Below are 27,291 nucleotides of genomic sequence, written 5' to 3' on the forward strand. Positions count from 1 at the left end.
CAATAGCACGCTTCCCATTTATGAAGACATGAGGCAAACAAAGCTGCTCACAGGGGAAGAGGAAGAGGAAGCCCTGTCCTCCCCAGCCCATCCAGGACTAGCAGCTGGTAGGAGCCACCAGCCAGGTCTTCCCCAGTTCCACCACTGCCCCATAGTGATTTACCTCTCTGCTGGTTGCCCTGGTACCCAAAACATACTGCTGGAAAGGGTCACAGGACCACTTTTGGGGCTTCCCTTTGCTTCCCCATCAGAAAGTCATTTTTCTGTGGGGAAGCAAAGAAATCTGTGGGGGACATAAATTCTGCACATGCGCAATGGTGCAGAATTCCCCTAGGAGTAACACATTTATTTAAAACACAGAGATACATATTCTATAAAAAAAAATTAGTATATTGAGAATTATGATAAAACCCTCTACTGTTACCAAAGGTGGACTAAAATGATGGAAACAGATTGATTATTGAGTAGCTAAACCATTGGTAGTTAAGAAAAATATGACTCTACCAATTATAATGATATACACTTGTTCATCTGGCAAGTATTGATTTGTTTTCCTTGTGTTTGAGATAGAGCTGAAATTAATTGATTGCAGCTGTTTTTGTTTAGCAATTTTTTTACCTAATGCTTTAGTCTTGTGAAGAATAGAGTATTGGGAAAACATTCAAACTGCCAGAAATAATGTATTTTGGGTGGATTGGGGGGAAAGGGGGAAAACCTTTCTTCAATCTTGTCTCAAACATGACAGGCTATTTTCATGACAAATGTGGCAAATTTCAACCCAGAAAATTCCTGATATTTGCTCAAAAAGGAGCAGAATGTATTATTGTTTTTCATGTGGTCAAGTCTTTCTATTTGGCCACTATAACTACTTGAAACCTCTGTAAGAGGCCTAATTTTTCAAATTTAAAAACCAATGTTTTAAAGGTACTTAGGTACCTAAGGATGCAGATAGATGTCTAGTGGATTTTCAAAAGTGAGAGTTAGGCATGTGGGTGCTTTTGAGAATCCCATTAGGCACTTATCTGTGCTTAAATAAGTTTAAAAGTCTGACCCTGGACTCCTAAATATCGATTCAGCTGCCTATCTTTAGGTAAGCAACTTCCACAAACTGGCCAATTCTTCAGCTAACTTCCAGCAAAGTGAAGCATAAAAACATTGCAGGGGTCACCTAAAACGGTGACATGTGTAAACAAGAATCACAAAGCACTGTGTGTGTCTCTGTGAATATTGCTCTTATCTTTTAGTAGTCATGTTACTTTATATAATGTCACAAAGAAATGGTTTGTTGTGGTACTCTTTAAGACTATGTTTATTAGAGAAAATCTTAAAGTGTGTCTGGAACAAAGGAAGATTCAGAAATGTTTATATTGGTACATATTTGAAAGCCACTGTATTTTTTTGATAAGCTATCTCAGTGGTAGTTATTGAAAAATACTTTGTATTTCTATAATATCATCCATCCAAGTTTCTCCACACCCTTTTATCCTGAGGCAAGTAGCCCTTCAAAGTGAATCAAGGCTTAAGCGGCCTACAATGGCCCCCTAAACCCCACCTGAGAACAATTAGGTACTCCTGGTGGTGGCTTATTGGCCAGTTAGTGATGCAGCACCTGATCCCAATAAAAAGGATGTCTGAGCAGTCTAAGGATGCTCCCTGGATGAGAAAGAAAAAAAAAATAAAAGAGGTGTTATTAAGAGAAGAGGCCTGAAATTAAAGGTAATGCCTAGGGAGGGAGCAGGGTATTGAAAAGCATTTGGACTATGCGCTGGGGGTTGGAGTAGCCAACGGAGAGGCAACTCTGAGGGAGAGATCAGTAATCCCAGTTTTGAGGGACAGGTGGATCCAGAATGTAAGGGGCTTGTGGGTGCTTTTGGGGAGAGAAAAGCAAGAGTTTGGAGATGACAAAACTAGAGACCCAGGCTGTTTCCCAAAATTAAAGGTTTATTTTGTCAGTTTGTGTTACCAATAAATGAAGTCCTCTGGAGTAGAGGGCTTCTTAAGGACAAAAGCCTCTGTTTGGCTGGTTTTTACTAGGTGGAAGAGAAATAGGCATGGTCTCAGGGTGGGATCTTGAACCCCTTTACAACCGTTTGTGAAGAAAATTCACAAGGTGTTCTGAGATACTATCCACTCTATATAGCCCCACTTTACAGATAGGGAAATAGAGGCACAGAGTTACGTGAGTCACCCCAGGTCACATGACAAGTCAGTGGCATAGATTAAAAGACCCATGATCTTTCAACCTCCAGTCCCTGGATTTGATCACTAAAAAATACTCCCAATAAGGCATGTCCATTTGATTCTTCATCCGCTACCTTTTATATATACTTTTGAGTCTCTCTTTGAAGTTTTCTCCAGCAAAGTAATAGAGTACAGGATCTAGGCAACTATTCACTGCAGCAAGGCAATGAGTGATGACTGCCCCTTCGGTCAGCAACTTGCTCAAGTTGTCGTCATTGCTTTTCAGCAAGTAGACTGTTCTTAGTATGTGATATGGCAGGAAACAAAGCAGAAACATGAATAAAGTGATGATGGTCGTTGACACTGCCTTCTTATGAGAGGCTCTTATCTTTGCTTTTGGAGCCCTGGGCTTAAGCAAAGCTTTGATCACAAGCACATAGCAGAAAATTATTGTGCAAAATGGGAGGATGAAGCCCACTATCAGGACAACATAGTTCATCATGAGCAGTTTCTGTATGCTTTCTCTTTGGAGATCTAGGCACTTTTTTGGGTACTTCTGGCTGGTGTTTCCACTGAACAGCAGCGCACTGCTAGCTGTCATCACAAAACCCCATATCACCGCACATATGATTCTAGAATACTTGACAGTGATTAGTTTCAAATGTTTGAAAGGATGAACAATAGCCACAAAACGAACAATGCTCAGCACAGTTAGAAAATAAATGCTGCAATACATATTGACATACAAGCTATAAGACACAATCCTGCAAAATATATCCCCAAATATCCAATCAGAGTTCATCAGGTAGTAGCTGGCCCGGAAGGGTAAAGTCCAAACAAACAGGAGGTCTGAAATAGCCAAGTTCATCATGAAAATATTTACTAAAGTCTTTTTCTTGTAAAGCTTCAGGAAAACATATAGGGAAAGGCCATTTCCAAAGACACTCAAGGCAAATATTGTGAGATATGTTGTGGGATAAACAGCATACTTGAAGTCAACAACAGTATCGCTGTCCGAGTTTGACGTGTTGTTGAAGCTGCCAATTTGGCTCATCTCTGAAACTAACTCAATCAAGTGTGAGGTCTTCGGACTTCCTGAAAATAAAAAAAGCTGTTACGAAATGTATACCGTGTCATCTCTCAAGTTCAGCATTGTAACCATTTGACCGAAAGTTAAAAGCTGTAAATAGCAGTGGAAAAATAAAAGCTAGTTAAATTAATAACTATTCACCATGCCCCAGTGAATATAGATCAGTTAATGTTTGTATTGAACTTCAAAATGTGAAGTGCTATATATGCTAAGTATAGTTGTTATTGCAGTTTATGGGTAGTGCATACTGCCTGGCAATATAAAAGCTAAAAAGTTTCAAGTAAAAGCTTCAAGGTTTCAGTCTTCCAAAGGTGAGTGCAGTGCCTACAGCTGCAGCACTTGATCTTGTGCTCTTCTTTGATCATGCAAACTAAGCAAGTTATCACTGGTCATTTTGTGGATGGGAGATCTTGAGTCAGACTGGCAAATGCAACATTGGTAATAACTAGAGCTGATCAAAAATGGAATTTCCATCCCACGGGAAATTCTGATATTTGGAGATTTCACTCCAATTCAGGACAAAAGCAAAAGTCAATATTGAAACTTTTCTGTGGCATGAAAAGTTCCAAAACAATTCTATTTTTAAATCTCAAAATACTTTTTTTGGGTTGATGTTAATCTCTGTGTTCACTTTTACTGCCATGGTGTTTAATAGGCTTTGCCATTCCAAGTCTGTCATGGCTCCATTCTCTGCTATGAAGCTTACTTCCACAATGCACCACAATCTCCTGCTATGGCAGGGAGACTCACAAGATACCCTGCAGTGATTCAACCACAGGGACAAGGACTGCGTGCATAATGGAAGATGCAGTCTTGCCAGGGAGCATGGTCCCTATCGAAGATTCAGAACATGAGGGAGCCGGAACTACAACTCCTAGAAGGTGTAACATCAGCTCAAGTGGATAATGGGTTAGCCCAAACCCAAGTGTTTTACATAGAGATTTTTCTGATAGAAGATTATGCTGAGGTTGATATTTTTCCCCCATGGAAAATTGACAAAATCCCATTTTCCAACAGGAACATATTTCACTTGAAGTTTGTCAACCAGTTTCTGTACTAACTTTTATGTAGTCCCTTATATTTTACCACTTCTTCCCTCTCGTGAGCAGAGGTATGTGTTCTAGCTATAGGAATTCCAGTAAAACATGGCCAGCCTCGTTTTTATGCGATGTATCCAAAACTTGTGTATTTTTAATAACTGAAATTTTGCTGTCAAATCATGTTAAATCATTTTAAAAGTTTCTCTTGATTTTATGCCTCCTTCCCTTCCCTCCTTCTGTTACTGATATATCTTTATTCTGTATTTTTCATTGTCTTAATGTGAACATGACGCCCTTGCCTCATTCATTTCTCCAAAGAATTAAGTGCTCAGCTGCCATAAACCAGCCACTCACATGTGAACAGAGTGGCTGTCCATAGCTGCACACTTCGCAGTTCAATAGAATTTTCTCATTAGGATTTGTATTGTACATGTGCAGAGTGATTTTTTTAATAGGTCATAATCCAATCAAATAAAAATCAGCGTTCACTGGAACAGTTTCTCACTAAGGGCTATTTCCCTACTACATTTCAGCTTCCTCTCCCCAGCTGATTTGGCACTACAGCAGTGTTTTTAAATAAATAAAAGCTACAGGATATTTTGGTTGGTTGATCAGTCATGGGGAAATGGGTCACTTCATCCTTTCGTATTTGAGATGGCTGAAGTATTTTTGCTCAGCATCTCCCAAAATAGTCATCTTTGGGCAGGTACCAAGTCTGGACAATTTTAGCCCCCCGACCACAAAGACTTGTTTGCATTGCTGATCCCTCCTGTGCCAGCTGGCTTTTAGGATACTAGATAATTGTCTATAATAACGGAACCAGCTTGTAGGAGCTGGCAGTGATTCTGCACTCAGGCTCACCTAATTATCTGATCTTTTTAAGTGTCAAAGAAAGCCTCAGAGACAAATATTAGTGCAGATTAGGGTTTATGCACATTATGGGACATTCTCCTTCCTTAGGTCTCAGTCCAATTCTCACTGAAGTCATTCCATTGACTTCAATGAGAGCTGAACCGGGCCCTTAATAATCCCAGTAAACTCTGTAAACTCTAGGTTTCAGAGTAGCAGCCGTGTTAGTCTGTATTCGCAAAAAGAAAAGGAATACTTGTGGCACCTTAGAGACTAACAAATTTATTTGAGCATAAGCTTTCGTGAGCTACAGCTCACTTCATCGGATGAAACTCTGGATGAATTCACAGTCATATCACTAAAGCATTTCTGAAATAAATATGGGGGTGTTATGGGATATACAAATCCAACACTGGAGAGCAAGGGTTTAAGAATCAGCTCTGGGCCCACACACAAGCTGGAGGCATGGCTTTAAAAAGGAAAGCAGACCAGTTCAGAGGTAGGGAGTGGATGGCTGATCTGAGAGGAAAGTACTACCCAGGAGCTCATTGCCCAGGACCTGACAAAGTGGCCCTGTGCACACCCAAAGAAGAAGAAGCAGGGGATGGAGTGTGAGGGTCAGAACCTTGATTGAATGATTTACTCTGAGAAGCTGAAGGAGACTGGGGTAGGAAGTGGTCTGGGGAGGAGGGGCAGTGGTTTGGCACCACAAGCTGCCCACCACTGTGCCCAGGACTGGAGCACAGTGAAGAAGGTGGACCTGGGTTCCCCTACCCACTCTGAGTGGACAATACAAAAAGAAGAGCCTTCACCTCTGGTGAGAGGCCAGCTGGAAAAGATTGGCTGTTCAAGGACCCAGCTCTCAAAGCCCCTGGGCTATAGGGGAAGTCTGGAAACTCTTGGGACAAGGGTTCTGAAGGACAGGAATGTACTTAATGGGGAGATGTTCTGCCAACCACCACCTGACCACTAGGCAGCACTGCTGGTGGTTGTGCGCCTTCTACACAGGGACCTCTCTTATTTGCTTTTTAAATTCTTTAGACTTAAATGCATAAAAATGCCTATACAAGGCTCTAGGAACCTTGAAAAGTCATTAAAAATATAGATCCTGATTCTGCCATGGTCACATCAATATAACTCACTTGGTTTCATCATAGTTATTAGAGTTGGCTGAAAAATGGCATTTCTTTTCCACAATAAATAAATAAACCTTGAAGTTTTGTTCTGAATTGGGGCAAAAACCCAAAGTTTCTTGCAGAATGGAAATACCAAAACATTTTGACCTGTAACAGGAAGTGCCCTAGTGGTTATTTTGATATTTAATTAGTCATTTCACGCAGGAAAGGGAAGAGAGAAGGAGCTGTCTTTAAAAATCTTTCACATACATAAAGCAATGATGGGTAGGGCCCTACCAAATTCACGATCCATTTTGGTAAATTTCACTGTCATAGCATTTTTTAAAAATCTTACATTTCATGGTGTTCAGGGCAACTGCATGTGGCTGTTTGTCACCACTATGACAGTGATTCCTTGGTGCACTAGGAGAGGAAATCAGGGACCAAAGCTTTGTAGTCATAGAATCATAGAATATCAGGGTTGGAAGGGACCCCAGAAGGTCATCTAGTCCAACCCCCTGCTCAAAGCAGGACCAAGTCCCAGTTAAATCATCCTAGCCAGGGCTTTGTCAAGCCTGACCTTAAAAACCTCTAAGGAAGGAGATTCTACCACCTCCCTAGGTAACGCATTCCAGTGTTTCACCACCCTCTTAGTGAAAAAGTTTTTCCTAATATCCAATCTAAACCTCCCCCATTGCAACTTGAGACCATTACTCCTCGTTCTGTCATCTGCTACCATTGAGAACAGTCTAGAGCCATCCTCTTTGAAACCCCCTTTCAGGTAGTTGAAAGCAGCTATCAAATCCCCCCTCATTCTTCTCTTCTGCAGACTAAACAATCCCAGCTCCCTCAGCCTCTCCTCATAAGTCATGTGCTCTAGACCCCTAATCATTTTTGTTGCCCTTCGCTGTACTCTTTCCAATTTATCCACATCCTTCTTGTAGTGTGGGGCCCAAAACTGGACACAGTACTCCAGATGAGGCCTCACCAGTGTCGAATAGAGGGGAACGATCACGTCCCTCGATCTGCTCGCTATGCCCCTACTTATACATCCCAAAATGCCATTGGCCTTCTTGGCAACAAGGGCACACTGCTGACTCATATCCAGCTTCTCGTCCACTGTCACCCCTAGGTCCTTTTCCGCAGAACTGCTGCCGAGCCATTCGGTCCCTAGTCTGTAGCGGTGCATTGGATTCTTCCATCCTAAGTGCAGGACCCTGCACTTATCCTTATTGAACCTCATTAGATTTCTTTTGGCCCAATCTTCCAATTTGTCTAGGTCCTTCTGTATCCTATCCCTCCCCTCCAGCGTATCTACCACTCCTCCCAGTTTAGTATCATCCGCAAATTTGCTGAGAGTGCAATCCACACCATCCTCCAGATCATTTATGAAGATATTGAACAAAACGGGCCCCAGGACCGACCCCTGGGGCACTCCACTTGACACCGGCTGCCAACTAGACATGGAGCCATTGATCACTACCCGTTGAGCCCGACAATCTAGCCAGCTTTCTACCCACCTTATAGTGCATTCATCCAGCCCATACTTCCTTAACTTGCTGACAAGAATGCTGTGGCAGACCGTGTCAAAAGCTTTGCTAAAGTCAAGAAACAATACATCCACTGCTTTCCCTTCATCCACAGAACCAGTAATCTCATCATAAAAGGCGATTAGATTAGTCAGGCATGACCTTCCCTTGGTGAATCCATGCTGACTGTTCCTGATCACTTTCCTCTCCTCTAAGTGCTTCAGGATTGATTCTTTGAGGACCTGCTCCATGATTTTTCCAGGGACTGAGGTGAGGCTGACCGGCCTGTAGTTCCCAGGATCTTCCTTCTTCCCTTTTTTAAAGATGGGCACTACATTAGCCTTTTTCCAGTCATCCGGGACTTCCCCCGTTCGCCACGAGTTTTCAAAGATAATGGCCAAGGGCTCTGCAATCACAGCCGCCAATTCCCTCAGCACTCTCGGATGCAATTCGTCCGGCCCCATGGACTTGTGCACGTCCAGCTTTTCTAAATAGTCCCTAACCACCTCTATCTCTACAGAGGGCTGGCCATCTCTTCCCCATTTTGTGATGCCCAGCACAGCAGTCTGGGAGCTGACCTTGTTAGTGAAAACAGAGGCAAAAAAAGCATTGAGTACATTAGCTTTTTCCACATCCTCTGTCACTAGCTTGCCTCCCTCATTCAGTAAGGGGCCCACACTTTCCTTGGCTTTCTTCTTGTTGCCAACATACCTGAAGAAACCCTTCTTGTTACTCTTGACATCTCTTGCTAGCTGCAGCTCCAGGTGCGATTTGGCCCTCCTGATATCTTTCCTACATGCCCGAGCAATATTTTTATACTCTTCCCTGGTCATATGTCCAACCTTCCACTTCTTGTAAGCTTCTTTTTTATGTTTAAGATCCGCTAGGATTTCACCATTAAGCCAAGCTGGTCGCCTGCCATATTTACTATTCTTTCGACTCATCGGGATGGTTTGTCCCTGTAACCTCAACAGGGATTCCTTGAAATACAGCCAGCTCTCCTGGACTCCCTTCCCTTTCATGTTAGTCCCCCAGGGGATCCTGGCCATCTGTTCCCTGAGGGAGTCAAAGTCTGCTTTCCTGAAGTCCAGGGTCCGTATCCTGCTGCTTACCTTTCTTCCCTGCGTCAGGATCCTGAACTCAACCAACTCATGGTCACTGCCTCCCAGATTCCCATCCACTTTTGCTTCCCCCACTAATTCTACCCGGTTTGTGAGCAGCAGGTCAAGAAAAGCGCTCCCCCTAGTTGGCTCCCCTAGCACTTGCACCAGGAAATTGTCCCCTACGCTTTCCAAAAACTTCCTGGATTGTCTATGCACCGCTGTATTGCTCTCCCAGCAGATATCAGGAAAATTAAAGTCACCCATGAGAATCAGGGCATGCGATCTAGTAGCTTCCGTGAGTTGCCGGAAGAAAGCCTCATCCACCTCATCCCCCTGGTCCGGTGGTCTATAGCAGACTCCCACCATGACATCACTCTTGTTGCACACACTTCTAAACTTAATCCAGAGACACTCAGGTTTTTCCACAGTTTCGTACCGGAGCTCTGAGCAGTCATACTGCTCCCTTACATACAGTGCTACTCCCCCACCTTTTCTGCCCTGCCTGTCCTTCCTGAACAGTTTATAACCATCCATGACTGTACTCCAGTCATGTGAGTTATCCCACCAAGTCTCTGTTATTCCAATCACGTCATAATTCCTTGACATCACCAGGACCTCCAGTTCTCCCTGCTTGTTTCCAAGGCTTTGTGCATTTGTATATAAGCACTTGAGATAACCTGTTGATCGTCCCTCATTCCCAGTATGAGGCAGGAGCCCTCCCCTCACAGACATTCCTGCCTGTGCTTCCTCCCGGTATCCCGCTTTCCCACTTACCTCAGGGCTTTGGTCTCCTTCCCCCGGTGAACCTAGTTTAAAGCCCTCCTCACTAGGTTAGCCAGCCTGCTGGCAAAGATGTTCTTCCCTCTCTTCGTAAGATGGAGCCCGTCTCTGCCCAGCACTCCTCCTTCATGGAACACCATCCCATGGTCAAAGAATCCAAAGCCTTCTCTCCGACACCACCTGCGTAGCCATTCGTTGACCTCCACGATTCGACGGTCCCTACCCAGGCCTTTTCCTTCCACGGGGAGGATGGACGAGAACACCACTTGCGCCTCCAACTCCTTTATCCTTCTTCCCAGAGCCACGTAGTCCGCAGTGATCCGCTCAAGGTCATTCTTGGCAGTATCATTGGTGCCCACGTGGAGAAGCAGGAAGGGGTAGCGATCCGAGGGCTTGATGAGTCTCGGCAGTCTCTCCGTCACATCACGAATCTTAGCCCCTGGCAAGCAGCAGACTTCTCGGTTTTCCCGGTCAGGGCGGCAGATAGATGACTCAGTCCCCCGGAGGAGAGAGTCCCCGACCACCACCACCCGCCTTCTCCTCTTGGGAGTGGTGGTCGTGGAACCCCCAACCTCAGGACATCGCATCTCATGCCTCCCAACCAGCGGAGTCTCCTTCTGCTTTCTCCCCCCAGACCTATCATCTGGTCCACTCTCCGCATTGGTACCTGTGGAGAGAACATGAAAGCGGTTAGTTACCTGTGTCTGTGTTACTGGAACCCGGACATTCCGCTTACCTCTTCTGGAGGTCACATGTTGCCAAGCTTCTTCACTGGCCTCTTGGCTCCTCTGTTCAACCTGCTCTATATCTTTAGAGCTTTGTGCCCCTAGAAGGCTATCCTGAGTTTGGTCCAGAAAATCCTCAGTCTCTCGTATACAACGCAGGGTCGTTACCTGTTGCTCCAGACCTTCAATCTTCTCTTCCAATATGGAGACCAGCTTGCACTTTGTACAGACAAAGTCGCTTCTGTCCTGTGGAAGAAAGACAAACATGGCACATCCAGTGCAGGTCACAACAGCTGAACCCCCCCCTTCCATATCACCTACCTACTATGAGCTTCCTCAGAGACATTGGCAAGATGTAAGCCTCACTGGGCTCACTCCAGGCGAACTCCCAGGCAAACTCCTGCTGTGAGCTGCTCTGCTGTCCCCGCTGCTCCGCTGGTTCGCTGCCGCTCAGCTGGTTCGCGAGGCTCTGGCTATTTTTAAACAGCCAGGCTTCCCTGACGCAAACACACAGACACCCTAAGTCCCATCTGAGGTGGCAGCGCCTAGGAGGTGCTGGGGGTGAAACCCAACCCCCTCCCACCCATTGCTGCTAACCTCATCCTGTTCTGCACCAGAGTTGGGCCACTGCCCCAGCACCAGCTCCTTTGCTTGTGTAGCCCACACTCCTCACCTGGCTCCTGTTTTGGAGGAGTGGGACTGGGCATGGCTGGGCCTGCAAGCAGCAAGGGAGCACGTGGCTGAGCTGCTCTCCAATGCAGCTTGGGACTGGCAGCAGTTCTAGTCTGAGGTCAGACTGGGCCGCTGTGGCACAGAAGCAGGCAGAAGATGCCCAAGATCACCTCCATGCCCAGCTGGAGAAGGAGTTCTTCCCGTGGCAGGCTGGGACCCTCACTCTGATTCTGGACCATGCTGCAGCCTTAGAGTCCAGGGCCAACCTGCCTTCAGACCCACGGAATGAGGAAGGGAAATAAAGGGGCTCTCAAACCTTTATCCATTAGTTATTAGCTTTGTTACGGTGTTGTTACTTGGGGAGCAGGGCCATAACACCACTGCCCAGTGCTGGGCCCCCCCAAACACACACGCATGTTATAGGAGGCACCATCATGCTATGCAATTCCTCAGCCTTCTGCCTTGAGTGTTGGGGTGTGGGTGCCCTTGAGAACTTCTTTGCTATGCACTCAAAGATATTCTAAAGTCACTGTTCTGGAGTCATTTACTCATTTCCTAACAAATGTTGTTTTGTTTAGGATAGTGTTTTCCATAACTATCATCCCTAACTTTTACTCCTTTCCCTGCGGACGTTGGGAAGGTTTGTGTGCTCCAATAACACAGAGCTATGCCCGTGGGAGTTTCGGCTCCTGGGAGGGTTACTGAAACCAGAAAATCAAAGGGTAAAGTGCAGACAAGCAGTCCACTGGCCCTCCACACTGGGGCTTGGGCAGTAAGTCAATAACCTATCCTCATGCTAGAGTTAAGTTATAGAAACGCATCAACGTAGCCATTCCAGCAAACAGCATAACTTCTAGTATTGATTTGTGGGCTCACTTACAGGTATAGTAGAACTGATCCAAACTTTAGCTATCTCCATCAGTCTCTTTTTCAAATGCCATATTCTTTCCTCCTCATTCTCTGCTCACAGGAAGGAACCCCTGAATCAGGGGGTTTAGATATTTTATCACCCAGCAGCACTCTTCCCTGATGCCTTGAAGATTCATAGATTCATAGATATTAAGATCAGAAGGGACCATTATGATCATCTAGTCTGACCTCCTGCACAATGCAGGCCACAGAATCTCACCCACCCACTCCCGCAAGAAACTTCTCACCTATGTCTGAGCTACTGAAGTCCTCAAATCATGGTTTAAAGACTTCAAGGTGCAGAGAATCCACCAGCAAGTGACCTGTGCCTCATGCTACAGAGGAAGGCGAAAAACCAGGGCCTCTTCCAATCTGCCCTGGAGGAAAATTCCTTCCTGACCCCAAATATGGCCATCAGCCTGAGCATGTAGGCAAGATTCACCAGCCAGATATCCAGGAAAGAATTCTCTGTAGTAACTCAGATCCCACCCCATCAAATATCCCATCACAGACCATTGGGCCTATTTACCATGAATAGTTAAAGATCAATTAATTGCCAAAATCAAGTTATCCCATCATATCATCTCCTCCATAAACTTATCAAGTTTAATCTTGAAGCCAGATAGGTCTTTTGCCCCCACTGCTTCCCTTGGAAGGCTGTTCCAGAACTTCACTCCTCTGAGGTTAGAAACCTTCATCTAATTTCAAGTCTAAACTTCCCGATGGCCAGTTTATATCCATTTGTTCTTGTGTCCACATTGGTATTGAGCTTAAATAATTCCTCTCCCTCCCTGGTATTTATCCCTCTGATATATTTAGAGAGAGCAATCATATCTCCCCTCAGCCTTCTTTTGGTTAGGCTAAACAAGCCAAGCTCCTTGAGTCTCCCTTCATAAGACAGGTTTTCCATTCCTCGGATCATCCTTGTAGCCCTTCTCTGTACCTGTTCCAGTTTGAATTATCCTTCTTAAACATGGGAGACCAGAACTGCACACGGTATTCCAGATGAGGTCTGACAGTACCGTTATACAAGGCACTGAACACCTTATCTCTACTGGAAATACCTCTCCTGATGCATCCCAAGACCGCATTAGCTTTTTTCACAGCCATATCACATTGGCGGCTCATAGTCATCCTGTGGTCAACCAATACTCCAAGGTCCTTCTCCTCCTCTGTTACTTCTCATTGATGCGTCCCCAGCTTATAACTAAAATTCTTGTTATTAATCCCTAAATGCATGACCTTACACTTCTCACTATTAAATTTCATCCTATTACTCCTGTTTACAAGATCATCCAAATCCTCCTGTATGATATCCCTGTCCTTCTCTAAATTGGCAATACCTCCCAGCTTTGTATCATCTGCAAACTTTATAGCACACTCCCATTTTTTGTGCCAAGGTCAATAATAAAAAGATTAAATAAGATTGGTCCCAAAACCAATCCCTGAGGAACTCCACTGGTAACCTCCCTCCAGCCTGACAGTTCACTTTTCAGTATACCCGCTGTAGTCTCTCCTTTAACCAATTCCTTATCCATCTTTCAATTTTCATATTGATCCCCCTCTTTTCCAATTTAACTAATAATTCCCCATATGGCACTGTATCAAACGCCTTACTGAAATCTAGGTAAATTAGATCCACTGCGTTTCCTTTGTCTAAAAAATCTGTTACTTTCTCAAAGGAGGAGATCAGGTTGGTTTGGCATGATCTAAGTTTTGTAAAACCAAAGATGATAATTTCCTAGAAGAGTAGTCAGCATGACCTGCACTGGTGATTCACCAGTGATGTCGTCCCATTCCTGGAAGTAGATCTGTGTGCATCTCAGTTCTCTCCCCACAGCAGACACAGCGAGGGAATTACTTGGCTGATTCTTGTGTCATCCTCACTAACTAGTTGTGATGTCAGTGTGCCATAGGATGTCAGCTAGCTTCTTCCTGAGCAGCCAGTAGGATGGTGACAAATGGAGATAAGTGTGTGTCTGTGCTTGTGTAACACTGACAGACCCCGGTTGTTGGGATTGAAACTGGGACTTCTGAGCTAAATACATGAGCCTCTACTGCATGAGCTAAAAGCCACATGGCCCTTAGCTAAGACTGTAGCAGGTTCATTCATCTCTAAGTGGTCTCAGTGCCTTTAGAGGGGACAGAGCACCACACCCAGGAGGTGTGTGGGTTACCCTTGCCTCAACTTTATGGACGCAGAATGCTTGCAGGCTGCCCGTAGAACTGTTCCAGCATGTAAAAGGGAGTGTTCCAACTGGGGGGATGACAGTTTTAGTGACTCCTGCTAGTCTTTAAAGGTTGTGGCGTACTTCAGAGGACTGTCTGAAGTGACCACATAGCTTACTAGCCACTGAGAGAGTGCCTGCAACTCTGCATCCCTCCTCCAGAAATTCCCTCTATCAGATTGAAGCAACAAGTGAGGCAAGGGACATGCTGGAAGTCACCATCCTACACCACATAATTTACTCCGTAGTTCATTGCCACAGTCACAGCAAAGAAGCTGGAGGGGCCTTAGCCACCCCTCTATGAGAGCACACATGGGCAGCGGGATCATAGTCTGGGGGAGGCTGAGCCTCCCCAAACAACCAACTGTGGCCCCGCCTATGCTCCACCTCCAGTGTCTTTTCCAGCTGCTTCCCACTCCGTGGCTCTTCCCCCCTGTGCTGTGGCCCTGGCTCGGGCTGGGGCCACGCCACCTGCCCTCCCGGCGTTTGGGGACTGGGGATACTAACATGGGGAGGGAGCCAAAAGCTGGGGGGTTTGCACTGGGGGATGCAGAAGGGGAAGGGGTGGGGCTCGCCTCCCCGAACCAGCAGTTCACACGCCGCCCATGACAGCACAGTGCATCCAAGATGTTCCAGAAGGTGTGCTGTTTTTCAAATCCAGACATCCAAAGCATGGCATGCTGTCGAGTGAGGGTACATGTGCCAGTGCTGCTGTTTGTCTTCCTGCTACTGCTGCTCACCCAGTGGGCCATAACAGCCATTTAGGAAGTTGTCTGACTACTGGTCCATATGTCAGTGTTCTGCTGCACTTGCCCACCTAGGCTACACCATTCTGTACTTTTCATAGCAGCACACAGATCTGGCACTTCCTTTTATGCCAGGAAGTGCAGCTAGGGATCTGCCACCTGGGGGCAGCTGCAGCCACAAAGTGTCTGAAGCCGTCTCCCTCCACGTGGGAGAAAGGAAGAATGTCCACAGCCAGCATCCTTGCTCACTGTGGTCAGGTTTCACAGTCACAGGGCGGTTGCATTCATGTTTTTGCCCCCTGTGAATACAATCTGCTGCTGGACTTGGCTGACAAAGTCATGGAAAACATTGGTGGTGTCACAGTCAGCCTCTGCTCTGGAGTTGCTGTTTGCTTTTCTGTAAGCTCTGGGCTAACTGGTTCCATCATGTGCACTCTGTGATTGTTCTTGATGGATTTTAACCGTCCCTGATATCCCCATCCTTTTGGGGTCATACCCAGACTCATCCTCCATTTTCAGGAGTTAGCAAATGACACCGGTGCTGTCAGGGGGCACGGGGGTAGAGGATTGTAGATGGCGGTGACTTTTGCTGCTGAGAGAAATGCAGCGTGGGAGCACCGCCTTCCCCTTAGAGTTCCCATCAAAACCATGCTCAGCAGAGATAGAGGCAGTGACTTTCCTCCCACCTGGGAGTGTGAGTACCAGCATCAACCACATCCATTCCAGAAGCAGCATAGTGGACAAGGTTTCAGAGGATGCTGATGGTCTCTGGCCAGTGCCCTGCAGCTGAGGCTTAGCCTCATGTGGTGCTGGACTAACTGGAGATGCACCATTCTCCTCCTCACTATCTCCTCCTGCACCCAGAGTGGTTGACTGTGCCCCATGGAAATAGTCCTCTTCAGAGTTGTCTGCCACAGGCAAAGTGTGGTTTTCTGGTTCCCCTACCACCATCTGCAGCTCTTCATGCTGCATACCACTTCTGAAAGATTGCTTTCTTTTTCACACCCTGAAGTGTTCAATGGAAGACACGGCTTTGCAAACTATAAGCGGACATCTCCCAGATCCACTAACAACTCTCAGACTGCTCAGCAGGATCAGAAAAAAATCCTCTCTCTTTATGGGGACAGAAAACTGCTGCATACAGTCCCTCTTTCATCTTACAAATCAGGGGGGACAGGGAAAGGCAGCCTGGCTTTCTGGGGGTGACGTGCAATCAATAATTACTCCATCATACAGCAGTAGAGCCACCACAGGTATAGGGCTCAGAGAAAAAGAGTACCTGTAACCTGCTGTGCTGGGGAATCCTCCCAAAAAGCCACTGATGCAAAGGGAACCAGTCTGCTCTCTCTGCTTGGAGACACAGCCATGAACAAACCCTCAGTCATGATGGGTAAGTGGCTAAATTGTACCAGTGTACTCTCAGCCAGTCAACATGTTACAGGCTACAGGAAAACCCTGAATTAAACCATAAATTTGAAATAAAAACAAACCAAGATTTTCTGTCAAAAGATTTTGGTAAAATAATCACAATTTTGCAAAATTACAGGGTTCTCTAAATTGCTTTTTTTTCCCCCATGAAAATATGTTTCACCAAAATACTTTCAACTAGCTTTAGTGGTTATTCCTGATTTAAACTGATGTTAGTGAGACCAGAATTAGCCTAAACAGAACAATGACAGATCCCACTCACCACACACACAAATTAGGCAAAGAAACTAAAACAATTCTTTCCCAGACTTCAGCCATTCACAAGCCCCTATTCAATATTAAGACTTCTGAACTAAATAGAAAATAACTTCACACCATGTTTTAATAGAAATGAACACTCCTGAATAGGGTATGTTACAGTGGTATGCATATTACATGTGTAAATATAAAGTTTTCTGGTCTGATTTTCAGAGGTGCAGAGCACCCACAATTCCAACTCAAGTCAATGGGAGCTGCTTACAAAGTAGGATCATGAGCTCAATTTTTCAGAAGTACAATGTACACATTGTAAATGAATTTCTCAACATGAAATATGAAGTACAGATGATCTGTTTAGCTAAAATATATTTTGTCTGAATAGGATGTGCTCTCGTGTGAGTTCTCAGAACTATCAGAATAGCAATGCCAACTACTTAGGCTATGTGGAAAAAAAAACCCACCCCCCTGAATGACAAAAGTTTTAACAACAAAAAGTGCTCGTGTGAACAGCGCTTCATCAGTGGGAGAGCTCTCTCCTGCCGACAAAAAGCGGCTACATTGTGTACCTTACAATGGCACGGCTATGTCAGCACAGCTGCACAGTTGTAAGGTGTGCCGTGTAGACGTAGCCTAATTAATGTTCTATAACTTGCATTAGTCATTGCATTGTCAGAAAACCCAATGTAATAACATTAAACAGCCAACCAAGTCATCATTCACTGGAATACTACGTATGTTTTCAGGATCAGAACTACGAAAACATTACTCATTTATATTTCATTTGTAATTAACATTGTACTGAATTAAACTGGACATTTGTCAAGACATGCATGACATTTTATTCACTCTTCCCACACATGTGCCTATACACACAAAAACAAAATCTCCACCCTTCAAAAGATTACAGTTGACAAAATCTGCTGTTGGCTACTAGTACAAAGCAAAGGAAATTCACTTTGTCAACTCTGCCATTAGTTTATTATCTTTCATCTTCCAAAATATTTTTAGTTACAAAATCTTACATGGATATCCCTTCTCAAGGAAAACACCCTAGATTAGCTTTAACATACATGAATTGAGTAGATGCTTAATTTTTCTAGCAACTACAAAACTTCATGCAAGAAACGGGTGATAACTAAAATTCCTCCTACTCTTATTTTGAATAGTCTTGATCTACTTTTAAGGAAAAGACTAAAGTTATTAAAGTATATAAAAATCTAACTTTGTCCTACCTCAGTTCTTGTTCCTTTCAGTTAATTCAGTAAGACACTTCCTTCTGCTTTTAGCTATCCAAAACTTGCAGCTTGCTAGTGAGGGTGAACAAAAACAATTACACAAAACCAATAGCAAGAAAGAGGATGTAAGCATACTAGCACAGCTTTTATTTTCTTAAGGATATTTTGTCAATTCAAGAACTGGGATTTGTTCTCACATTGCATTCCATCTCATTTTTAACACAAAGTGCTAAAAAAAGCTCTGTGGTTGAGCAACTCACAGTCACTCACATTTCTAAATATGGGCTTTCAGTAATCAAACATGTCTGAAATATTAGATTGGCAAAAAGAAAAGGAGTACTTGTGGCATCTTAGAGACTAACAAATTTATTTGAGCATAAGCTTTTGTGAGCTACAGCTCACTTCATTGGATGCTGTAGCTCACGAAAGCTTATGCTCAAATAAATGTGTTAGTCTCTAAGGTGCCACAAGTACTCCTTTTCTTTTTGCGAATACAGACTAGCACGGCTGCTACTCTGAAACCTGTCATTAGATTGGAGTAATTATAAACAGTTCTCTGGTAATGTAAATGAATATTTTAGTCCAGTCTATATTAGGGAAAGTTTTCAAATCTTTTGACTTTTGACTGAATGGGATGAACTCCAATAGTGTCAGCAATACTGAGAGCCCTAATGTAGCTGGCCTGTTGCCACTGGCACTGTGTCATCTAACTCGGCTTACAGTTCTAGTCTGGCATTATCAAAGGTGCCATAAGGAGTGGGGTGCCCTATTTCCATTGCATTTCAATGAGAGATGAGCACCTAACTCTAGGTTAGGCTCCTTTTAAATCTCAGTGCTGTATATAAAAAGCAATCCGGGAGCTTTTAATAGGATATTTTAAGAAAATGACATTATGTCATGTTGGGGGGGGGAATCTCCCAGATAGCTTCAGCTACAGTTGGCAACACTAACGTCCAACCAAAACTGGTAACCCTAGTCACTCCAGGGGTTGGGCAGGCTCCTTCATGGTCCCATGTCACAGGTCACTTACCTGCCAACATGTCCTCTCATGGCCAGGCATGGTGTTGCAATGACTCCACCTCAGTTTCCCTCACCAGCCAGCAGTCTGTCCCTGTGACAGTCAGCTTCTTCTCACAACGCCAGCCAGGTCATTTATAATCTCACCCTTCCTCAGGTAATAAAGAATAATCCCACAGGGCAAAAGATCAGTGACCCTATATCAGGTGAGCTGTAGCTCACGAAAGCTTATGCTCTAATAAATTTGTTAGTCTCTCAGGTGCCACAAGTACTCCTTTTCTTTTTGCGAATACAGACTAACGCGGCTGCTACTCTGAAACCTATATCAGGTCATCAGTCCCAAACTGAGTTTTATAGTCCTTGCCCCCTTTTCCTCAGAGAGGCTTTCATATCTCTTTTTCTTAGGCAGGTAGGAGAACACACTCCTGCCTTCTCTTCTGGCAGAATCCAGGGATTCTGTGTTTAAGAAGCTAAAACCTGCTCCTTACAATTCCTTGTTGCTTCCCTGGGCTGCTTTCTATCTCCACCTGTCCACAGTCCTTTCCCAGGACTACCTCTGCCAGTACTCTCTCAGGGGAAGGCAAGCTCCTTGTGCAGCTTCCTACCAATCTGCTGCTAAGAAACTCCCCTCATGAGTTCTCAGCCTACCCGGCAGTTGTCTTTTCACGCAGCCTTCTTAACTCAGTAGCCAACAGCCCAGCAATTGGCAGCAGTGGAGGAGGTGGCTATCTGCCACACCCCAGAGTACAGAGAATGGAAACCTGAGTTAAAGCCACAAGTGCAGGAATGGAATAAGTGAGAATCAGGCCTCTTGTGTAGTTATTCAGACTATCAGTGCAAAGTATGTTCAAATGTTACCAACTCTACCTTCTAAATAACTATACAAGGTGCAGGGCAGCTGTGAATTGGGTCTATAGTGGTTAAAACACTGGAATTGACCGACAAAACTGCTGTAAAACCCACAAACTCAACAAACTGAATTTTTTTTTATTTGATCAAATTTTATTTTAATGTGCATTTTTGGAGGATGTCTTCATTACACCATATCTCTGCTGCCTAGATAGTTTACATTGTGAATCTGTGTCCACTTTCTTTTTACCTCCTCTATAGCTTTCATGCTATTGAAGGTGATACAATCGCCCCTCTGTGACTTGTCTTTTCAACCAGAAGAGTTATATTAGTAAATCCCTAGTAAGGATGCAGTTATACCAGTATAAAGTTGCCTTTTATCAGTATAATTTATTCTCCTTCCTGAATGGGAATCGTTATACTTGTATACGGCATGTTTATACCAGTATCACTTCACACACACTGGGGATGTATTAATATAAATATTTCAGTTAAAAAAAAAATCACACTCCTAACCACAACTCATACTGCTACAAAAGCTTGTGTAGACTAAACCTTAGAATCTCCCTCAATTAAATTGTGTGAGCAGCACGTGTGAGCATCAGCCCTGTTATGCCAGTCAGAGAGAATATATGCATTGTGCTGTCACAAATGTGGGCAAGTGGCTTCTTCAGCTGTGCTTAGAAATAAATCAGTCTTAGTGGATACCTACTGAGCATGCTCAGAAGCATTATTAACAACTGATAAATCATAATCTGATTATCCTTCCAGTTGTTTATTAAATTTAGTTGTGTATGCAGTCCAAAATAACCAGTTTACATGACAAATTTCAAAGTTCAGCTGTCTCTAATTTGAGTTAACTAAAGGGTGCTGGAAAGTATTACAATAATAATATACAGAGGAAAGTGTGCCATTTTTTTCAGCTTTGCAGAATGCAGAAAGGGTTGGAGATGATTTTCCTCAAACTTTCAAAAAAATTCATCAGCTTCTGAAGAGCCCAAATGTAGAATAAATTCAAACCAAAAGGAAAATTTTACAGGAAGTTATGAGTGAGTGAAAATACAACTTTAGAAGTACAACTGTTTTGCAACATAGACCCTCCATGGTACTGGTAACCTCTAAAAGCCATTACAGTCAACAGCGGCTGAGAGTGTAGCTTTCTGTAGCATAATCAGATCCTTAACACTGAACAAATTGCCTATCTGTCTTTTTATATTTCAAACACTCTTTACGGCCCTCTTCTAAAGCTCATTGAAGTCCATGGAAAGAGTCCCATTAACTTCAGTGGGCTTTATATCACAGCTTAAATAAGATTGTCTCAAAAACTGATCCTTATAAAAAAGAACATGTTTAACTAATTAAAAGCATATCAGTCTGTAACACCAGCAATCATGGCAATATGACAGGTATTTTTATTAAAATTCTATCTTTTTTCTTGCCTATCCTTTTAAAATTTTCTTCTACCTATCTATTTCAGAGGCACCTAACATCTTAGTACCAACTTGCCTTTATATCTGCATTATGTATTTTAAATAATTGCATTATCTAATACTGCAACCACTATTTTCTATGATAAACTTGGTAAAATATCTGCCATTCAAATGTATTATTATTGTTACACACTCACACTATCACCTGTGACATATTGTTTGTATAATAACTTGCTTTTACTCAGATAAACTTAAGTAGATAAGCAGTTGTTCCCTGCTGTTTGGTTTTAGAAGTTATTTTCTCCTACAAAGCTAATATTAGCACAATATTATCATGGGTTACTATTATGCATTGTAAATAAAGTAATAGCGCAGTCACCTGTATGTAAAGATAAAAGTTTGTCTTCACAAGATGGGCAATAAGAGTTTTAATATATGGTATGTTTTCCCCTTCTTATGTTCATTGAATGGGTTTGGAATGTACCCCTTCAATTCTGGTTAGGGCTGTAGTAACAACTGCAAATCAAGAAGATGACTAATACACAGATTCTGTGAGATCTAACAGGAAATCTAAGCTATTTCCTAGAGGCAGTGCATGTGTAGGCACTGCTAACTAGTAGGCCAGCTCTACTTCTTGTATATATTGTATGCAGTGAATCATAGCCTGTCAATTCCAGGATATTAGAACAACAGGGTGGGAACTTCACACGCTTATACATATTGACACTTGTACGTGGATTCTCAGTAATTCACCTACCCACAAAGTTTTGTGGTTTGTGCTTACCATATTTCAAAGGTTCAACCTGAACAGTGATAATATCCTGCTGGTCTGGTTCTCCAAATAAATCTTTAAACCAATAGCCAAACAGCCATCTTTCCACCCTTATCCTCCTTTGCTGCCTTTTACAACATACCAGACCAGGCAAGAATCCCTAACAACATTTTTATCAGAAATATCAACAACTCCTTTGCAGCCACAATCCCCTATGCAATGGCCAATAACTGAAACATGGCCTCCGAGCCTTCCCATACAAAGACCCCTTTGTAGACCCAAATTCACTGTGCCACTGTCACAAAGTGGCATTCACTTGGAACACTGATTTCACAGCCCTCATTGGACATTAACAAAACTGGTTTACCCATTACTCACATACCCCTCTCTTTTTTATTACATTCTCTTTATTTTCCCAGTCAATGTTGCTCAACACTTATGTTCACCGATAAATATCATTCTAAAACTAAACAACTGTTAAGGTTGCCTAGTGACAAGGAAGTGGGTAGATGGACATTCTAAATCTCACAGGTTGTTGTCCAATGACGAAACATACTTTATACATCTACATACATGTAAATAGAGAGGGAAAGCAGTACACATATTTTATTAAAGTATTGATCTTGATCTTTGTCAGCACCTTGTGGATTAGTGGGATGGGAGGAAAGATGTAGAACAGGTGATGAGACCACTTTAGCAGAAAGGCATCTGTCATGGAGCCAGGGCTGTGACCACTCAGGGAGCAGAACTACTGGCACTTCCTGTTGAACCGTGTGGTGAACAGATGTATGCGGGAAAAGCCCCATCTGTGGAAGATGTTCATCACGACATTCAAGCGTAGGGACCACTCATGATGAGTCGAGAAGGACCAGCTGAGCCGACCTGTAAGCTGCTTCTGCACCCCTGGCAGGTATGAGGCCTCGATCTCGATCGAGTATGCAATGCAGATTCCTATAGATGGACTGCTTCTCGACGTGGGGGTGGAGAATGAGCCCCTCCCTGTCTATTGATGTAGTGCATGGCCGATGTATTGTCCATGAGGATTGAGAGTGTTGTTTTCGCAATGTAGGGTAGAACGCCTCACATGCCAATTGGACTGACCTGAGCTCCCTGACGCTGAAATGGAGCGATAAGCTATGTTCCCTCTAAGCTGCGTGGCTGCGGCGGTGGGGAGAGGTGCCCCTCCCCTGCCCCCAACCCGGACCTGCTGAGGAAGAGGCATGCCTCTCCCCCAGCCCCAATCCTGGAGCTGCCGCGGGGAGATAGAGCTGGGGGGTCCCCTCTCTCCCTGCTGTAACCCAAGGCAGCCTGCACCCCAAACCGCTCATCCCGGCCACACCCCAGAGCCCACGCCTAGCCAGAACTCTCACCCCCGCACACACACCCAAACACTCTACCCCAGCCCTGAGCCCCCTCCTACACTCTGAATCCCTCAGCCCCACCCCTTCCACATGAATTTTGTTATGTGCAGCAATATAGAATCATAGAACTGGGAGGGACCTCAAGAGGTCATCTAGTCCAGTCCCCTGCACTCAAGTCAGGATTAAGTATTATCTAGACCATCCCTGACAGGTGTTTGTTCAACCTGCTCTTAAAAATCCCCAATGATGGAGATTTCACAACCTCCCTAGGCAATTTATTCCAGTGCTTAACCACTCTGACAGTTAGGAAGTTTTTCCTAATGTCCAACCTAATCCTCCCTTGGTGCAATTTAAGCCCATTGCTTCTTGTAATATCCTCAGAGGTTAAGAAGAACCATTTTTCTCCCTCCTCCTTGTAATGATCTTTTATGTACTTGAAAACTGTTATCATGTCCCCTCTCAGTCTTCCCTTCTCCAGACTAAACAAACTCAATTTTTTCAATCTTCCCTCATAGATCATGTTTTCTAGACCTTTAATCATTTTTGTTGCTCTTCTCTAGACTTTCTCCAATTTGTGCACATCTTTCCTGAATTATGGCACCAGAACTAGACACAATATTCCAATTGAGGCCTAATCAGTGCAAAGTACAGCAGAAGAATTATTTCTCATGTCTTGCTTACAATACTCCTGTTAATCCATCCCAGAATGATGTTTGCTTTTTTTTGCAACAGTGTTACACTCTTGACTCATATTTAGCTTGTGATCCACTATGACCCCTAGATCCCTTTCCACAGTACTCCTTCCTAGGCAGTAATTTCCCATTTTGTATGTATGTTAGCCCTGGTCTACACTAGGAGTTGAGGTTGAATTTAGCAGCATTAAATCGATTTAACCCTGCACCCATCCACATGACAAAGCCCTTTTTTTCCGACTTAAAGGGCTCTTAAAATCGATTTCCTTACTCCACCCCTGACAAGGGGATTAGCGCTGAAATCGGCCTTGCTGGGTCAAATTTGGGGTACTGTGGACACAATTAGATGGTATTGGCCTCTGGGAGCTATCACAGAGTGCTCCATTGTGACCGCTCTGGACAGCACTCTCAACTCAGACGCACTGGCCAGGTAGACAGGAAAAGGCCCGCGAACTTTTGAATTTCAATTTCCTGTTTGGCCAGCGTGGCAAGCTGCAGGTGACCATGCAGAGCTATCAGCAGAGGTGACCATGCAGAGCTCATCAGCAGAGGTGACCATGATGGAGTCCCAGAATCGCAAAAGAGCTCCAGCATGGACCAAACGGGAGGTACAGGATCTGATCGCTGTATGGGGAGAGGAATCCGTGCTATCAGAACTACGTTCCAGTTTTCGAAATGCCAAAACATTTGTGAAAATCTCCCAGGGCATGAAGGACAGAGGCCATAACAGGGACCCGAAGCAGTGCCACGTGAAACTTAAGGAGCTGAGGCAAGCCTACCAGAAAACCAGAGAAGCGAACGGTCGCTCCGAGTCAGAGCCCAAAACATGCTGCTTCTGTGAGGAGCTACATGCCATTTTAGGGGGTTCAGCCACCACTACCCCAGCCGTGTTGTTTGACTCCTTCAATGGAGATGGAGGCAACACGGAAGCAGGTTTTGGGGACAAAGAAGATGATGATGATGAGGTTGTAAATAGCTCACAGCAAGCAAGCGGAGAAACTGGTTTTCCCGACAGCCAGGAACTGTTTCTCACCCTGGACCTGGAGCCAGTACCCCTCGAACCCACCCAAGGCTGCCTCTGGGACCCACCAGGCAGAGAAGGGACCCCGCTGTTAGCCACAGGAAGGGAGCAGGGGAGGAGGGGCTAGCCACGCGCTGGGGAGAGGCAAAATGCGACCTTGGAACGAAAGCACATGTGCTATGTATGTAATGTTAACAGCAAGGTTTACCGTGAAAAAGTGTACCCATTGTTCTATAAAATGTGTCTTTTTAAATACCACTGTCCCTTTTTTTTTCTCCACCAGCTGCATGTGTTTCGAGGATGACAGGATCTTCTCCTTCCCAGAGGCTAGTGAAGATTAGAAGGTGAAAAATAACGCACTTGCGATGAAATGTTCTCCGAGCTCATGCTGTCCTCCCACACTGACAAAGCACAGACGAATGCGTGGAGGCAGACAATGTCAGAGTGCAGGAAAGCACAAAATGACCGGGAGGAGAGGTGGCGGGCTGAAGAGAGGGATGAAGCTGAAAGGTGGCAGCAACGTGATGAGAGGAGGCAGAATTCAATGTTGAGGCTGCTGGAGGATCAAACTAATATTCTCCAGCGTATGGTTGAGCTGCAGGAAAGGCAGCAGGAGCACAGGCCGCTGCTACAGTCCCTGTGTAACCAACCGCCCTCCTCCCCAAGTTCCATAGTCTCCTCACCCAGACAGACACTCAAGAATGCGGTGGGGGGGCCTCCGGTCACCCAGTCACTCCACCCCAGAGGATTACCCAAGCAACAGAAGCCTGGCATTCAATAAGTTTTAAACTTTTAAAAGTGCTGTGTGGCCTTGTCCTTCCTTCCTCCACCACCCCTCCTGGTGCTTCTCTCCTTCACCACCCATCCCAGTCTATCTTGGTAATTATCCCCCTATTTGTGTGATGAATTAATAAAGAATGCATGAATGTGAAGCAACAATGACTTTATTGCCTCTGCAAGTGGTGATCGAAGGGAGGTTAGCTTACAGGGAAGTAGAGTGAACCAAGGAGCAGGGGGTTTCATCAAGGAGAAACAAACAGAAATTTCACAACGTAGCCTGGCCATTCCTGAAACTGGTTTCCAAAGCTTCTCCGATGTGCACCGTGCCCTCCTGTGCTCTTCTAACCGCCCTGGTGTCTGGCTGTGCGTAACCAGCAGCCAGACGATTTGCCTCAACCTCCCAACCCACCATAAACGTCTCCCCCTTACTCTCACAGATATTGTGGAGAACACAGCAAGCAGTAATAACAATGGGAATATTGGTTTTGCTGAGGTCTAACCGAGTCAGTAAACTGTGCCAGTGCACTTTTAAATGTCCAAATGCACATTCTGCCACCATTCTGCACTTGCTCAGCCTGTAGTTGAACAGCTCCTGACTACTGTCCAGGCTGCCTATGTATGGCTTCATGAGCCATGGCATTAAAGGGGTAGGCTGGGTCCCCAAGAATTACTATAGGCATTTCAACATCCCCAATGGTTATTTTCTGGTCTGGGAAGAAAATCCCTTCCTGCAGCTTTTGAAACAGACCAGAGTTCCTGAAGATGTGAGCGTCATGTACCTTTCCCGGCCATCCCAGGAAACGATGATGTTGGTGAAACATCCCTTGTGATCCACCAGTGCTTGCAGCACTATTGAAAAGTACCCCTTGCGGTTTATGTACTCGCCAGCTTGATGCTCCGGTGCCAAGATAGGGATATGGGTTCTGTCTATGGCCCCACAGTTAGGGAATCCCATCATAGCAAAGCCATTTCCCAGGGTCACTACCCTTGATATCAGCAGATCTTTGATTGTGTTGGCTACTTGCATCACAGCAGCCCCCACAGTAGATTTGCTCACTCCAAATTGATTCCCGACTAACCGGTAGCTGTCTGGAGTTGCAAGCTTCCACAAGATTATTGCCACTCGCGTCTCAACTGTGAGGGCTGCTCTCATCTTGGTATTCTTGTGCCTCAGGGCAAGGGAAATCAAGTCAAAGTTCCATGAAAGTGCCCTTACACATGCGAAAGTTTTGCAGCCACTGGGAATCGTCCCAGACCTGCAACACTATGCGGTCCCACCAGTCTGTGTTTCCCAAGCCCAGAATCAGCGTTCCACTGCATGAACCTGCCCCATTAGCATCGGATGAAGTGAGCTGTAGCTCACGAAAGCTTATGCTCAAATAAATTTGTTAGTCTCTAAGGTGCCACAAATACTCCTTTTCTTTTTTTCATCTATCTTTATACATCTTGCTGGCAGCAGATTGTGCAGTACAACCGCTAGC

General features: G+C 44.6%; 1 protein-coding gene across 4 annotated transcripts; it reads right to left on the minus strand.

The window, feature by feature from the left end:
* Window positions 1–1,921: 1,921 nt before the first annotated feature.
* Window positions 1,922–26,292, minus strand: CYSLTR2 (cysteinyl leukotriene receptor 2). Of its 4 annotated transcripts, XR_006277731.1 has the most exons (4): window positions 19,226–19,363; window positions 18,919–19,102; window positions 17,886–17,960; window positions 13,729–16,422 (listed from the first exon to the last, which is right to left on the minus strand). XR_006277731.1 is itself a non-coding variant. In XM_043504517.1 (3 exons), the coding sequence occupies exon 3, from the start codon at window positions 3,233–3,235 to the stop codon at window positions 2,312–2,314; it is 924 nt and encodes a 307-aa protein (XP_043360452.1). In that variant the 5' UTR covers window positions 3,236–3,276; window positions 11,499–11,688; window positions 26,280–26,292; the 3' UTR covers window positions 1,922–2,311. The 4 variants fall into 4 exon arrangements, 3 of the variants coding, with proteins under 3 accessions (XP_043360452.1, XP_038243258.1, XP_043360451.1); XM_043504517.1 differs by lacking the exons at window positions 13,729–16,422; window positions 17,886–17,960; window positions 18,919–19,102; window positions 19,226–19,363 and adding exons at window positions 1,922–3,276; window positions 11,499–11,688; window positions 26,280–26,292; XM_038387330.2 differs by lacking the exons at window positions 13,729–16,422; window positions 19,226–19,363 and adding an exon at window positions 1,922–3,276 and having other exon boundaries at window positions 18,919–19,058.
* Window positions 26,293–27,291: the final 999 nt, after the last annotated feature.

The sequence above is a fragment of the Dermochelys coriacea genome, chromosome 1, assembly GCF_009764565.3.
Source record: "Dermochelys coriacea isolate rDerCor1 chromosome 1, rDerCor1.pri.v4, whole genome shotgun sequence".
In the NCBI taxonomy this organism is placed as follows: Eukaryota; Metazoa; Chordata; order Testudines; family Dermochelyidae; genus Dermochelys; species Dermochelys coriacea.